The 15988-nt window shown below is 45.1% G+C and overlaps 1 protein-coding gene across 8 annotated transcripts in view; it reads right to left on the bottom strand.

Moving 5' to 3' along the window:
• Positions 1–3865: 3865 nt before the first annotated feature.
• Cbfa2t2 (CBFA2/RUNX1 partner transcriptional co-repressor 2) overlaps positions 3866–15988 on the bottom strand; it is a 93498-nt gene continuing 81375 nt past the window's right edge. For 6 of the 8 annotated variants that reach the window (XM_021647216.2, XM_021647212.2, XM_060383034.1 and 3 more), the window contains 3 exons: positions 13361–13429; positions 9592–9782; positions 3866–8149 (listed from right to left, as the gene is read on the bottom strand). In XM_021647216.2, coding sequence (XP_021502891.1) covers positions 7853–8149; positions 9592–9782; positions 13361–13429 — 557 coding nt within the window. In that variant the 3' untranslated portion in view covers positions 3866–7852. The remainder of the gene's footprint in view (positions 8150–9591; positions 9783–13360; positions 13430–15988) is intronic. The other 2 variants (XM_021647213.2, XM_021647215.2) reach the window with 2 other exon arrangements.

The following is a 15988-nucleotide window of genomic DNA, read 5'->3' on the forward strand; positions in this document are numbered from 1 at the left end:
GATGTTATCTTACTGCCACACCTGGCCCCACTGCTATCTTAAAGGTGATTACCTCCGCCAGCTCCTCTGATGGGGTATGTCTTTAATCTGATGTCCTAGGACGGTTACTGTTCAGCAAGAGTTAACTTAAAAAAAAAATTCTTTTTTTTGAGACAAGGTCCTCACGCCTTGAATTTGTTGAGATCTTCCTGCCTCAGCTTCCTAAGCGCTGGGACATAGGCCTATGCCTAGACCTGGCCTTGAAGGATTTTGTTTTTAGACAGGATCTCACTATGTAGCTTGAACTCACAGAGATCCACCTGCCTCTGCCTCCTAGGTGTCTGGTTATTGGTTTTTATTCTTTCGAAGTGCTGGAGATTGCACTCATATGCTACACAAGTGCTGTGCTACTGAGCTACAGCATCAGCCTTTTTTTCTTTTTTTCAAGGCAGCCTTTCTCTGTGTAGCCTTGGCTGTCCAGGACAGGACTCACTTTGTAGACCAGGCTGCTTGAAATCACAGAAATCCACCTGCCTCTGCCTTTCTGAGTGCTGGGACTAAAGGTGTGTCCACCACTCCTGGCTGCTTTCTCTTTTTTCCTTTTTTGCTCTTCGAGACAGGGTTTCTCTGTGTAGCTATCCTGGACTCCCTTTGTAGACCAGGCTGGCTTTGAGCTCACAGGTATCCACCTGTCTCTGTTTCCCCAAGTGCTGTGATTACAGGCGTGCACCACCCTGCCCAGCTGCCTTTTCATTTTTTATCTTAGTTTTGAGAAGGTGTGAAAAACTTGGGTGAGCCTCCTGCCTTACCATGCATGGCCATGTAAATTATGTATTTTAACTTTCAGTTGATAAGATCTCAGTAAGTTTCCAACGCAGGCCTTGAACTTTTCATTCCCCTTCCTCAGCCTCCAGAGATGCTGTGATTAGACAGGCCTTATTACCAGGTCCAACTAACTTACTGAACAAGCCGCTTGCTCCCCTACTGAAGGCTCAGAGCTACTAGGGAGAACACTGAAGCTGGAAGGGGGTATGTATCCTGCTGAGAGTCCTTTAGGAGAGAGCAACTTGGTTTGAGCTCTCCAAGCTTAAGCAGGGGAAATCTTAGTGGATGGAGAGGGTGGAGGTCAGGCAGGAGAGCTGCAGAAAGGTGAAAAAGGACAGAATGAAGAGGGAGTAATCGGAGATCAGGCAAGGAAGGTCCAAGGTGTAGGTGTGAGTCTGGAGTCTCAGCAACAGGAAGGAGCCTAAGGCGGGGATACTGGGGCACACTGTTCTTTAATGATGTGTACTCCCCTCCTCTCTGTCTGGATCTGTATCATAACACACGGCTGCACTATGTCCCAGAAGGCGCCCTCAGTCTTCATTGCTGTGGTCACCACATGCCTTTAGTCAAGACTCTTCAATGGCTATTTTCTTCTTTCTTCCCCATTGAAATCATTTGTCTGAAAATCAAGGCCTTTCCCAGTCCCAATTCATGAAGTCCCCTTTATCTAAATCACATGCAGGCTGATGGGCCATCCCCAGCCAGTCATCTCTCTTTGGTCTCTCACTGACATCTACTCTAGAGACACTACCTCAGCCTTTTAGCAGCAGGCTAAAGTCATGAACTTGGGATCTTTTTTTTTTTTTTTAATATTTATTATATATATGCAGGGTTCTGCCTATGTTTAGGCCTGCACAACAGAAAGGGGCACCAGATCTCATTGCAGATAGTTGTGAGCCATCATGTGGTTACTGGGAATTGAACTCAGGACCTTTGGAAGGACAGTACTCTTAACCTCCAAGCCATCTCTCCAGACCCCTCGGGATTACCTCCTACAGCTCTTTCCCTCAGAGCCTGCTATGACTGATTCTGTAACATCTACTGGAGATGTGCTTTGTGATAACAAAATGTTAGCAACCAGGCCATGGCGGGCTGAGTCCTGAAGCCAGAAGGTTCTGGCTCTTTACCTAGCTGTCGCCCCACCATCAACTGCCTGCACCTGTAACTGGGGTTTGGCTTAGGGCTAGGTCAGGTGCAGCAAACCTAGACAATGCCCAGTTGACAGCACCTTAGCTTCCTGCACACCAGCTCCTGTTGATGCAGCCTCGGAGAAGATAAAATGAGAGGACTGTAAGGTAGGGTATCGAGGGAGTCATTCTTTTTTCTTTTTTTAATTTTTCTGTGTAGCCCTGGCTATCCTGGAACTCACTCTGTAAACCAGGCTTGTTTCTTTCTTCTTTTTCTTTCTCTCTCTCTCTTCTTTAAAGAACAGTTTTACCCTAGCCCCCTAGACTATCAAGTCACAGGTTCTTGGTCACCCAAGCAGTGTCACATATGGGTTTCATCTTTTAGATTAGGCCTTAAGTCAAATCAGGTATCAGTTGGTTTCTGCCTCATGTTCTGTGCCACCACATCTTGCAGGCAGAACACCATTGTAGATCAAAGGGTTTGTGGCTGGGCTGCTGTGTGTTGCTTTGGATAGCATGCAGAGGCCCTTCCTGTACCAAAGACAATACTGAGAGTAGGGGTGAAGCTCTATGTGGGCATCAGGTCAACTTCTCCCTGTTCAATGAGTTGTGAAGGTGTTCTCTTAAGCAGTGCCTTGCCCATCAGTTTGTGGGAGCAACCTGCAGTCTTGGCAATGGCCTGGGTTGCTTAGGGATTCCCATGGGACCCCTCTGGCCAACAGTTCAATCCCAGTACTGGAAGTTGCATTTGGCGATGAGCAGTTGGGGTTCTTTCTTCTCCATTACTTAGTGATTTTTTTTAGATGACCTTCACATATGTATATATTTTATAAAGTTCCTGCAATGGCTCTTCATTTTGGCTGTTGATTCTGTTCCAGCCACTCCATTCATCCATATCAATCCTATTTCCCTTTTCCAACAAGATCTGTCCCCCACCCTGTCTCTAACTTCTGTGGTTCTTCAGATTCAAGTTTGGTTATCCTTAACAGCTACCCACATACACCGCTTGGCTCTCCTATAATCACATTTCACCCTCACAACCCAGTGGGTAGGCAGGCACTGCCAGCATCCCGATTTACAGGAGACATAGGCAGTCACATGTGTTGCCCTGGTTCCAATTACTACTTGCTGTCAAGTGTGGAAGGCACTGAAAGTGGGCATCCTTGGGTGGCAGTATCCTAGCTGGGACAGTGATTAAAGGTTTTCCTCGGTTCTACAATGTTCCAAGGCCAAGCTGTGGGGCCTAGATGTCAAAGGAAGGTAGAGAAAGCATTCGAAAAAGGCTAAAAACCTGCGTTCTTCTGGAACTTCCTAAATGTATCCAGAAAACACCACCTGAACTCACTCAAGGGATAGAGGCAGCCTCAGAAAAGGCTGAAACGCGGGGGGGGGGGGGGGGGGGGGGCAGGGCAGGGTGCCCCGTTTTGTCCTCCAGAGGGCGCCTGAAAACACAATGAGGCTGAATGAAGGCTCAGAAACGTTATACAACCATAAGTGCGATTAAGCCTTAACATCAGTACAGAAAGGACTAAAAACCTCACAGACTCAAGTATGTTAATGTTGAAACTTTATACGGAAATAACAGTTACTTAGAAAAAAACTTGTTTTGTTCCCTAGGTATGGGTGAACATTCTCAATGGAGAAAAGCTCAAGGAACTAGATTATCTGTACATTACTGTTGGCACTCAACTGCAGTCAGCATGGTCACCTAGGCCTCCCTGGGACAGAGGTGGCAGCTCCAACTAGCTTCATAGAGGTTCACCTGCAAACCCTCCAGGACTTCTGTGTTAGAACCCCGGTTGACCCTTCAAAGACCTGGGGTGGGGGAGGGGAGAGGGTGTGCATGTGTGGTGCATGTCAATGCCTGCAGCAGGCCGCTGAGCATTCACATCATCACCACGGCCCTCTTTTGCCCAGGCCTAGTTCAGCTGGAGTCAGAAAAGGAATATAGCATTTTTATTAACTACTTTAAGTAGAACAAACTAAATACATATTTAACAGTTTTGGTTCATTTATACAGTACATTAAATAAGTTATGCACAGAGTTAAGTAACAAAAGTTCCCTATTGAGTCAAATGACAAAAGCACAGAAAAACCAGACTCAAATGCATCCTGCGGGTGGCTTCACATTCATCACCCGCCTCTGCAAACCATGCTTGCAGGCTTGGCTTTCTATTTATTTACATTATTGGTTTTCTGTATGGATGGAGCCTTTGTAGTCTCATCAGGAACTTGGAAAGCCACAGGAGTGGAATGAAGGCCTTATATCAAACAGCCCTTTCAACCATTCACTCAACCACTGTTGCAGCTTCTCCCTGGCCAACTACAAGGCAGGGACTGGGCTGTCCCTGACAGACACCAGCTGCACATGCCTTTTTGGTATAAGCATTGACAGTTTACACTGGGCAGCTGGAGGCCTGACAAGATGGGGTCTGAGTGGGAAGCATCACCTCCCTGGCCGTAGGAGGAGAGATGGTAGGGTGAATCATCACCTCCCACCCCAGCTTCCTCCTGGTTCACACGTGCTCCATCATCTTTGGAAATGGGTGTCAACACGAGGCAGAAGCAGGTAGTCAGCATTTTGGCTTTACAGGAATATACTTGAGTGGGCAGGCTATGCTAAGCAGCTGCTAGGTCAAGGGTCTCCCACAGCTGGCCATCTGGCCCACGCTGGCCAGCTCAGTTCCTTCTGGCTTTTCCCACATTTGGTTCAAACATGCCACCACCCAGTTCTCTGCAAATAGCTAACATTCATCAATGCACACTAGCTTAGTCTCCTGAGCCTGGAAACCTTGGTTTTAGTCCAGTTCTGAAGAAAGCTTCCAAGATGTGTCCTATTTGTAATGGTTTATTCAACCCACAATCCCGTCTGCAGTTTCCAGGACGATGGCCATCTGCTCATTCCTTATGCTCCAGGGAGAATCCACTAACATACACTTGCAGTTCTGTTGAGTCCTTACACACTTGCTGAGATAGTTTCCAGAACCACTCAAAAAAAGGTCTTCAACCTCTATGGGAAAGTAATGGGGAGTACCGGATCACTTCATCTTTTGAGATAGGGCTATACTAAGTAAAATGTAGACTTCCCCTCTGGAAGCTAAAGATGCTAGAGTTCACATCAAGATGTGAAGCACTTCCTGGAGATCAAATGAGAGGAGTCCATACTGCAGAAGATAACAGCCTGTATAGACCTGAGGAGGGAAAACAGGTGGTTTCCACACAGATCCATGGCAGCATATGACTTTGGCCTCCAGAAAATGATACTCAGCCCATGTCCTCACCACCACCTGCCTGCATGAGCCAATCTAATGGAGCTGCAGGGACCGTTCAATGTGTCTTTTTGTTAGACAGGTCTGAAACTTGCTATGCAGCTAAGGATGAGCTTAAGATTCTGGTGGTCCTGCTCCCACCTCCCAAATGTTGGAATTATATGTACCACATGGCTGGTTTATGTCATGCTGGAAATCAAATCCAGGCCTTCAGCATGATAGCCACACTACTAAATAAGCCAGGTCCCAACCTAGCTTCACTAAGTCTTCACCATTCGCTAGAGTGAGGAGCGGTGCATGTCTCCCACTGTGGCTACCTCTGTCCAGCTTCTGCAATCTTATCTCTCACTTGGCAGAGGATGAAGCCCTGACCATTTTGTTCCCCAAATAGTTACTGCAGAGGCCAGACCTCTGAGCAGCCTGACTCAGCTGTTTCTTCTTTTCTTGGTGTGGATGAGTGGAAGCTTTCTGTTCATTCCCAGCCCAGTAATGGGTCATATTAGCAGACTAGAACTGAAGTGTGGGGCCAGGACTCACATGTAACCCCAGCTCCTACCTTAGATGCTGCTGGAGAACTAGAGATAGAAACTCCTTAAATCTGAAAAGCAAGTCTTCAGCAGATGCCATTTAAAGAGTGATGCTTACTAGAGGCGAGCCAGTGACAAGTCTGAGAACTGAACTATACAGTGTGAAGAAGTACTGTCAAGGTCTGTAGACAAACCTGTGAAGGGCACAAAGGCCAAGCAGTCCCCAACAGCACTATAGAAACCATTTGGTCAGGGCAACCAACGTAGCCCACGAAAGTAGGCTAGGCCCTGTACCCTTAAACCTTTGCTGTAGAAACTGATTTCCAACCTGGCAAGTAGCAACATGTTGGTTCCAGCTCTTTATGCCACCTACCTGGTATAGTCAGTCCTGTGGCCACAAGATTGTAACTCTACAGACTCTCTTGTATCTGAGAATATGGGCAAATGCTGTCTAGTATTGACTCTACCTAGTAAAATAAAGCTGTCCCCAGTGGCTGGGGTATTAGACTGATAGGAATGGGACCAGGGAGGCCAGGCTGCACTGTCTAGTAAGTAGTGGGTCTTGGGTATTCTATGCTGAAATAATATTTTAAAGGTCTAAGTTTCTAATACTGAAAATCCTTGTTAAAATCGGGCAGGGACTCAGTATCTTAAAATCAGTCATAATTGTAAGCAAGGACAGTATCATCCAGGCTTTTATGGGCCACAGGCTAGTATTCAGACTTCGTCATTGTACAAAAGGAGACCATGGCTTCCAAAAGCCAACAGGATCAAGGGCACTGATTCATCCCAACTGACTGCACAGGGCAAGAGGATGCTGGAGGACCCTGAGTGGTAAGGCAAAGTCCTCTGGCAACTAATAACAAACTTCAAAAAAATGGCAAGGGAAAAAGGTGTGAGGCAGCAGTTGACCTGATGAATGGGGTACAGATGATGTTCTATTTAGAGAATCAGGTAATTCGAAAAACTTCTGAAGATGGGAAGAAAAATAGGTCAGGCTCTTCAATACAGTTCCCATACTTCACAGACTCTTTCTGAGCTGTGAGGGATGCTATAGCACAGAAAAAGGAGGCTGAGAATGTTCACCTGATAATAAACCCATGAGGTGGCATGATGCCACACAACCAGGTGGGAATACTCCATTCAAGGTCAGGAGCACTGCTCAAAGTGTAGTCTGACAGGTGTCAAAGAGAACCTATGTGCAAGAGACAGCCCCGGTGATGCAGACATGCACAGTCTGAGAAAAAAGGAACAAGATGACTGTTTCAAACAGTCAAGCAGTGGCAGAGGATTCTGCATTTCCAAGATCCACTGAATATTTTAGTTTGGCTAACATGCTCAGAGAAAAGACTCATACAATGGATTCATCCTCTCTCAGACCAATCCATGCGATGGAGGTTATTTTTTTGCACAAGCAAAATCAAGTGAAACTTAGAAGTATGTGTGTGGGGGTGTTCCAAACTATTGAAGCTGCCCAGGTTGGAAAATCTTGTCCAAAATGATCTGGTGCTTGGGAAGACTGACTGAATTTTTTTTATCATTACTGGACTTTACTGGTGATTTCTATCTTGCATTTCTGAGTATCTTAACAGGTCTGGGCAGCTCAGGAAGAAGTCCTGAATACTGCTTTTCTGTTACCCAAGTCTCTGATAGGCCAATCAATATCACCTAAGGGTAGACATGGGGCTCAAGTAACTGTTTGGAGGCAGAGAGAGGAAGGGCCTCCTCTTCAGCCTGCTACCAGTCTTCAGGCCTCTACTACTGGACACTGTGGGACACAGGTGCCTGCTGGGGCACTCCTGACAATCTGCTGATGCAAGGAGTTGGAGGGAGCTGGTGGTGTACACTGAGACGGGGATAGGTCATGCCAGCTTTAGCTGGAAGAGAAACATCAGGAAAGCCTTGGAGGAGGCAGCTCAAGCAACTTCTGTGTGCAGAGAATGACACATTAGTTCTTCCTAGGACACGTGGCAAATCCCAGAGAAGTTGTAGCGTGCCTTGTGATGCTTCCTGCTGTTTCATTTCCTGCTGATGACCCAACAGCGACTTGTTCTAATTGCCAGCTCCCTGGCATAAGCATTCTGCCATGTGGAGTGGTCATCAGGGCAGGTGGAGTCTGTGTGGCTCAGAGTCCGTTGGCATCAATGGCTGTCACAGATGCAGGTGTTGAGGAACGTGAGGTGGTGGCTGAGGTCTTGTCCAGGGCTGGGCTGGGCACACTGCAGTCAGCAGACCTGGCTGAGCCTCGGCCTCCAGGGAGCAGTGGCCGGCTCTGACTGTGAGGACTGTGGCCATGCAGACTCTGGCCACAGAGGCGGTGGTGCCGCTCCCAGTCCTTATGTTGGCAGAAGGAACCGCAGTAGCGAGCAATATTGCAGCCACTGCACGTCTCACTGGCTTTTCGGCCACAGTTCCAGCAGTTCTGCAAGACACAGGCATCAGTTAGTGGCTGCTGACATCTTGAGGGGCAGGCTCGCCACTGCCACTTGTCATCTGCATGGTAGAGCAAGGGCTGTGGAGCTATGTACGTGTGGATGAGTCCTCTGAGGATGACCTTTTAACGCCTGATCCTCCTGTTTCTCACCTCCCAAATGCCAGTATCATGGGCACATGTCACCTGGCCCAGGTCTCAACTACCTTCTGAAGACCATACATCCACATTTGAGCTTGAACAAACATTTTCTGTAACTCTCATCTTCACCGTTTTTTACTGACAATTTTTCATCTTTTAAAAAAGATTTTTAAAGGAATACAGGAAAACTGAGATTTTACTCCAAAGTTACCTTCCTGGAAACTAGGATAAATGAAGAGGGAGGTGGCTGTGCTACTGCTTCCTTTGTCCTCTGTGCCTATTTTCTTCACTGTCATGCCATACAGCAGATGAGCTAAGGGAGACTGTAGTCTGTTCTCAAAGGCACTCAAGTGGAGCTTGGAACTTTTTTTACTACATGTAACATTTACTCAGAGTGGGGCAAATACTCCTGAGCTTAGCTACCACAGAAATTCTGTGGTAGAATTTAAGGGCCAAGCACAGTTTCCTGAGGGCTCAAGGAACAGCCATAAAAGCAGCAGGACAGTTACTAAACATTAACTTACCATTTCCCCTAGATAGCTGGGAGCAAAGACAACACATTAAAACAACAACAAAAAAACCCTAATCCTGTCAGTCAGGCCCAGCACTGACTCCTAAGTCCTTTGCTATCTTTTGGAAGAATCAACTAGTGACATGTGAACTGAATATTCCCAGGACCTACTGGTTAAAGGTTTTTTTATTTTTTTAAATGAAATGTTCTAGTATGGTGAAGCTATCAACAACTTAGCAACTACCTTCTTGTCTACAAGGACACTAGAATGGTAGAGGCCTATCTCAAAGCCTGGCTATAGTACTAGTTAGGGAAGAAAGACAACTTTCCCCCTTAACTCAGAATGCTTGGCCTGAGTATAAAACAGGCTTACTGGCTCCTTCCCAGCATTGTAAGATGGGAAAACTGAGGCCCACATGTGCTAAAGCTAGAATGTCATTCAAAGCCTGGGATCCAGATTTCCTGAGTGCGCTATAGCTATAGCTGGGTATCATCCACCTGCATGTAACAAGCTTACCACATCATCACTGTCATTATCATGTAATGGGACAAACTACTTCATGGAAGCTGAAGTGTGTGTTTGATAAAATATAATGTATACAAAAGAATGGTTGAACTGTTCTGACATAACTTAAAGAAAAACAGTCTCTTGGTATTGGCTAAAAATCCCATCATCTAATTCAAGAGTGGACTCTTCCTACCCAGCACCTCAGTGACCAACAGCAGGCTCGCCCACCCCTTCAGCCACCCAGCCCAGCCTGTAGTCTAGCACGGCTCTGACCTCTGTGGACTCCTCCTGCTCATTGATGACCAGGAAAGCATCTTCTGCAGCCTGCCGTTTGACATCCGCTATGGTTTGCTCCATTCGAGCTCTCTCAGTTGCAATCACTTCAAAGGCTTTTTGTTCTGCTTCAGCTACAGCTTTTTGTACTTCTGACATGGCCTGAATTTTCACCTTATTCACAGCTTCTTCTGGAAGAAAGCAACAGTAAAATCAACTGGCAAAAAAACCTTTTCCCTTCCAACCCACAGCACTGGGAAGTGGAGGAGAGGAGCAGGGGCCAAGGAGGAAAGGTTTGGTAGGTTCTCACTATATAGCCTAGGCTAGCCTCAAACTTGTCACAATCCTCCTATTTTCTGCTTCCCAATAGTGAGATTATGGGCGCATGCCAACATACTCAGTTAGCTAGCCGCAGTATTTCTAAGAAAAAAATAGTGAAAAGATGTTTAGGGGTGAACATGAAGCAAACACATTATTCATACAAAAGCTCACCCAGTGATGCAACTGTTAGGTATAAACATGGAGGTAGACACTGTGTGAAAGCTGGAATATAGAGGAAAGTAGACACCACTGTTTTGTATATGATCAAGTATCCTAGTTGCTTTGGTGCCATCTGTCAAAATAAGAGACTATAGTTTCAAGGAGAAATGCTGTCAAATCTACAAGGGTCAAGAAAGTATCAAAAATGTTTTGAATATTTTATTTTCTAAAAAAAATGTGAACTTCTAGAGTTGTATACAATGGGAAAAGAAGGCAACTGGGAAACTGGGCATGAAATTAGCTGAGAGATGAGGTTCTAAGTCTGCAAAGCTACTTAGGAGTCAAGGTAGTCTGGGGGTGGTGCTAAAGGACAATGGTGGCTTTACACAATGAAATGGGCACAGGAAAAGAGCAGACAAGTGAGATTACTGAAGTGCCTGGAGGTATCCAGGTGCAACCAACCAGGGAAAACTTGGATAAATATGGATTGCTAGGTCCAGATCCTTCCAAATGACAAGGGCTTTAGCAAAAACTGAATATGAATGTAAAATACTTCCCAGAAGTCCACAAGGAAACCTCTAACAGCTTGGCTCTTTCCTGTTCAGCATTAAATGAGACCGTGTTAGAACTTCCTAGAGTACAGATCTCACCAGAGGTCAAGGACTCCAGACCTCTCATCTCGGATATCTACACTACCCTTTAACACTTGTTAGATAGATTTTGGGTGCTTTTTACTCATTCCCCCAGGTATATTTTGCCTCCAGAGATTAAGAGCAAATTAGTTAAAAACAAAAACAGTGCTGGGCAGTAGAGGTGCCACTTGGGAGGCAGAGGCAGGCAGAGTTTGAGGCCAGCAAGTTCCAGGTCAGACAGAGCTACCAGACATAAAAAAAAGACCAAAACCAAACAAAGTCATAGTTTGGATAGCTATCTTACTAGAGGTTGTCTAGGTCACAGGGAACACCATAAGGACTTAAGACCTAGATGGCCCAACAACAATTTGGGCACCTACCAGTTAACGAAGGTAGTCTCAAACAGTCAAAGTCATTAGCTCCAAGATTATGTTTATAGCAATGTTTTCCTCCTGGTGTGAGTTTCTACTATTCTACCCATCCCTTCTCCCTTTTTTGAGACAGGGTTTCTCTGTGTAGCCTTGGCTGTCCTGGAATCGCCTTGTAAACCAGCCTGGCCTCAAACTCACAGAAATACGCCTGCCTCTGCCTCCCTGACTGCTGAGATTACAGGTGTGAGCCACTGTGCCCAGCTCTCCCCTCAACCCCAAATTCCAAAGTAGGATTAAAAATTTTTAAAAAGATTTATTTATTTATTATGTATACAGTATTCTGCCTGCATGTACACCTAAATGCCAGAAGAGGGGGCCAGATCTCATTATTGATGGTTAGGAGCTACCATCCAGTTGCTGGGAATTGAACTCAGGACCAATGGAAGAGAAGCCAGTGCTCTTAACCTCTGAGCTATCTCTCCAGCCGTCTACCTCATTTTAAAATCAATAGAAGATACATTTTTCTGCTGGGTATGGTGGTGCATTCCTGTGATCCCAGCAGACACAGGTGGCTCTCTGTGAATCTGAGGCCAGCCTGGTCTACAAAGCGAGTCCAGGACAGCCAAGCCTACACAGAGAAACCCTGTCTCAAAAAGCAAACCAACCAAAGAAAGATACATTTTTTTTTCTCCTCATTTCTAAGAGTATTTCCAAACTGTTCTTAACATACTACTTACTGGTTTTGGCATCAAATTATAAATTAACACGCCTACAGTTCCAGCTACTTTGGAGGTGAGGAAAGAGGATGTTGATTTCAACTTAGGGAAACCATGTCATAAGACAAGGGGGAAAAAAAGACTGGGATGTAGTACAGGGGAAGACGTATACTAAAAAACCTGCACGTACCCACTATTGGTAACTGTGTGGTGCTAGAGAGACCTAACACAGTACACCTGTGGTCTAACCACAGAGCTAGTCCTAGAACAGTCTTCAGTGTAGCCAGAGGCAGGAAAAAAAAAAAGGAGATGAAGAGATGGAGATGGTTCAGCAGTTAAGATCACTCATGCTCTTGCAGAGCACTTAGGTTCAGTTCCTAGCATTCACACGGTAGCTGATAACCATCATCTGTAATTCCAGTCCCAGGGGATCTGTGGTGATCTGAACTCAAATGGCCCCCATTTGAATACTTGGTCCCCAGTTAGTGGAACTATTTGGGATGGATTAGGTGTGGCCTTGAGTGAGTGTGTCACTGGGGGTGGGCTCTGGGTCCTCAGTGCCACCTCTTTTTCACTACCTCTGCTTTTAGCTTGAAAGGCAAGCTCTCACTTGTTGCTGCCAACACTGCTTTTGCTCAGCTTTCATGAACTCTAACCCTTTGAAACCACAAGTTAATTAAATGTTTTCTTATATATGTTGCCTTGATCATGTGTTTTATCATAGCAATAGAAAAGTATCACTAAGACAGGATCCTGGCCTCTTCTGTGTGCATGTGGTGCAGATACACTAATAATGCAGGCACACACACAAACACATACAGAAAATCTGTTTGGAGAAAAAGTAAAAGGAAGAGAGGGGTGTTAAAGAGTTGTGCCAAGATCAGAACTAAGACTGTGCAGATCTATGGAAATACTCAGTAGATATAGTGCCTGTCATATAAATAGAAGACATGAACTTGGATCTGTAGAACCCACACAAAACTGGATGTGGAAGCATGCATTTAATAATCCCAGTATTCCTACAGGGAGATGAAAAGTGGGAACAGAATCCCCAGGAGCACCCTGGCCAGGTAGTCGAGTGTTCAGAGTAGGAAACAAGAGCCAGGTTCAAACATGGTAGAAGTCAAGGGATGACTTGACTGAAGATGCCCTCAGAGCTCTACAGTGTGCTACCCAAACACTAAACACTAGAAAAGATAATCAAAATTAAGTAATATGGTAGCAGTGTGAACACACTATGATACTAGCAAGGAGACCAGGCAAAAATAAATTCAACTTCTGTCAAAATAAGGAAAGGGCCAGGTACTTCATACTTCAATGGAAGCCGGCAAAAGAGCATGAAAAGTCTAGAGGGTTCCATTCCAAACTTCTGACCTGCCAACGTTCAAACAGGTAGTTTGGTCCAGGGGATGTACAGATTAGGAAGAGGGAGAATAGGAGAAGGCAACATCCCATGAGGAGGACATTATGGACAACTGAAAGGCTAGTTACAAACCTTTCCCTAGTGTATGGGTTCCCATCTTGTATAAACTAGTGAGTACAGACAGTCTATCAGCAGACAGATACACACCTGTTTTCTTCCAAAACTCTACAGGTACATATCCTGTTCCTGGCCTACTGGTGAATTCCCGCTGAGAATCTACACAGAGAGATAAAGAACAAGGTGTCAGAAGCTGCCTTTAATCAATATTCAAAACCCAAATTCTCAAATATGTTAGGCAATATAACCCCTAGCCCTGACGTTAAATTTCTTTTGACCAGACTTGTTTTACTGCCTCGATCCAATCGATCCAATCATGTGTGCTTGCTTAATGCAAAACATATTCAGAACAAGAGCTAGCTTCAGATTATGAAAGAGTATACTCAAGTTTATATGTGCGCATGGTGCATCTAACTTTTTTTTTTTGTGGTGTTGGGGATCAAACCTAGGACCTTGTTCATAAGCAAGTGCTCTACCAGCGGGATATCATTTACATGTATTCAGTGTATCTTGGCTAGGGATCAGGCCCCAAGCTCCTCTCACTTTTGTTACTTTTAGATAGAGTGTCCCTATGTCATTCATGCTGTCTTTGAATTTTGTAGCTCAGGCAAGTCTTGAACTCATCCTCTTGTTTCTGCATCTTGAGTAGCTGGGATTATAGGCCTGTGCCAACAAATTAGGCTTGAAAACGTCAAAGCGAAAAACCAAGGGAACGCTCTTTAAATATGAAATTAGAAAAATTTGTAAGACAACACTAATTTGTTAGCCTAAAATAAAAGTTATGAGAAAAACAGGGATGAGAAAGCATTTCTACAATATCATCTTTCTGTGTTATATGATCTGGGACTTTTTAGGGTTGGGGATAAAGTTTCAGGATGTCACAATTCAGGAGGGCTTCAAACTAAAACAAATTCTCCTGCCTCAGCTTCCAGGGTGCTTTCACATAACCTTTACATAAGGCAAAATCACTTGTAAACTAGTGTTTAGGTGGGCATGGTGCACACTTTTAACCCTGTGTGAAGGAGGCAGAGGCAGGCAGATCAATTTGAGGTTGACGGTAGCCTGGTTTACATAACTAACTCCAGACTAGCCAGGGCTATACAGCAGGGCCTGTCTCAAAAACAAAACAAACAAAAAAAGCACTTAAAAAACTGTCTGGTCTACATAGCAAGTTCTAAGTCAACTAGGGCTTTACAGTGAGACCCTGTCACATATACAAAAAATGATAGAGAGAGGGCTCACTGGGTAACTGCTTGCCATGAAGTTTGATAAACGGAGACCACTGGAGCCCAAATAAAGGAGAAGGAAAGAATCAACTCCCAAAATTTGTCCCCTGACCACCACAGGTACACGATGGCACATGTACCCACACACACCAGGCAGACATATAAGCATGAACACACATGATTTTTAAAATAACAAAGCATAACAAAATTTTTAAAACTTTTTTTTTTTTTTGAGACAAGATCTACGCAGCTCTGAATTCCTAGCCTCTCCATGCAGACTAGATGGTTCTCTGCCTCCAGAGTTGGGATTAAAGTCATGCATCACCATGCCAGTAAAAGACTTTTTTTCTTTAAAAGATTTATACTTGGGGGCTGGAGAGATGGCTCAATGGTTAAAGGCACTGGCTGCCCTTCAAAAGGTTGTGAGTTCAATTCTCAGCAAACACATGGTGGCTCACAACCATCTATAATGTGATCTGATGGCCCCTTCTGGCATGCAGGTGTTCATGCAGATATACAGAAAAGGTAAATAAATCTCAAAAAAAAAAAAAAAAAAAAAAGATTTATACTTGATTTTCATTGTGTAGGGGTTTGAGTCTGCCCAGGGCAGGTGCCTGCTTATGCGAGATTCACTGAGGCTGAAGTTACAGGTGGTCTGAGCCACCTGAAGTCCTGCCCTCTGGAAGAGCAGTCAGTGTTCTTAACTGCTGAGCCATCTCTTTCTCGCCACCACCCCCCCCCCCCCCCCCGGTTTTTCAGGACAGGGTTTCTCTATGCAACAGTCATGGCTGTCCTGACACTATGTAGACCAGTCTGGCCTTGAACTCATACAGATCTGCCTGTCTCTGCCTCGAGTGGTGGGGTTAAAGGCAAGTACCCCCATGTCTGGCACTGAGCTGTATCTATTTAGCTCCAACTCTACCATGTTTTCCCTTCTCTCACTACCTACCCTTCCTTTCAGCCCAGGCTAGTACTGAACTTCTGAAACTCTTGTCTCTACCTACCAAATACTGGAATCACAGGTGTGTACTAAGACCACATCCAGTCTATGTGGTGCTACGGATTAAACCCAGGGCTTAGTGCATGTTAAGCTAACACTACAACTAAGCTATATCCCAGACAAATGATACAATTTAAATGTTCTCAAAATCTTAGTAGGAACACTGGGATCCACAAAGCAGTACACCTAGAGTGGCTAGAATTTGTCAGACAAATTGTCTGGTAAGGATTTTGACAGATCACAGAAACAACTGTCCCAGGCACGTTAGACAAAATGGTCACCCTAGCTAGACTCTCAAGTTAAGGGTTTGCACAGAGCAACAGAAGACAGCAGCGTTTTGGCGACTGCTGTTAGCTTGCCCTCCGCCTCCTCAGCTGTACACATGCACACTCCGCGATGGAACGCATACGACAACTGCAGAGGATGGACATCAGGAAAGGGTCTCTAAGCTGCTGCAGGGACTATCAGTAAGGAAGTTAATTAGCCTGGCCT

This window comes from Meriones unguiculatus, chromosome 4, assembly GCF_030254825.1.
Source record: "Meriones unguiculatus strain TT.TT164.6M chromosome 4, Bangor_MerUng_6.1, whole genome shotgun sequence".
NCBI lineage: Eukaryota > Metazoa > Chordata > Mammalia > Rodentia > Muridae > Meriones > Meriones unguiculatus.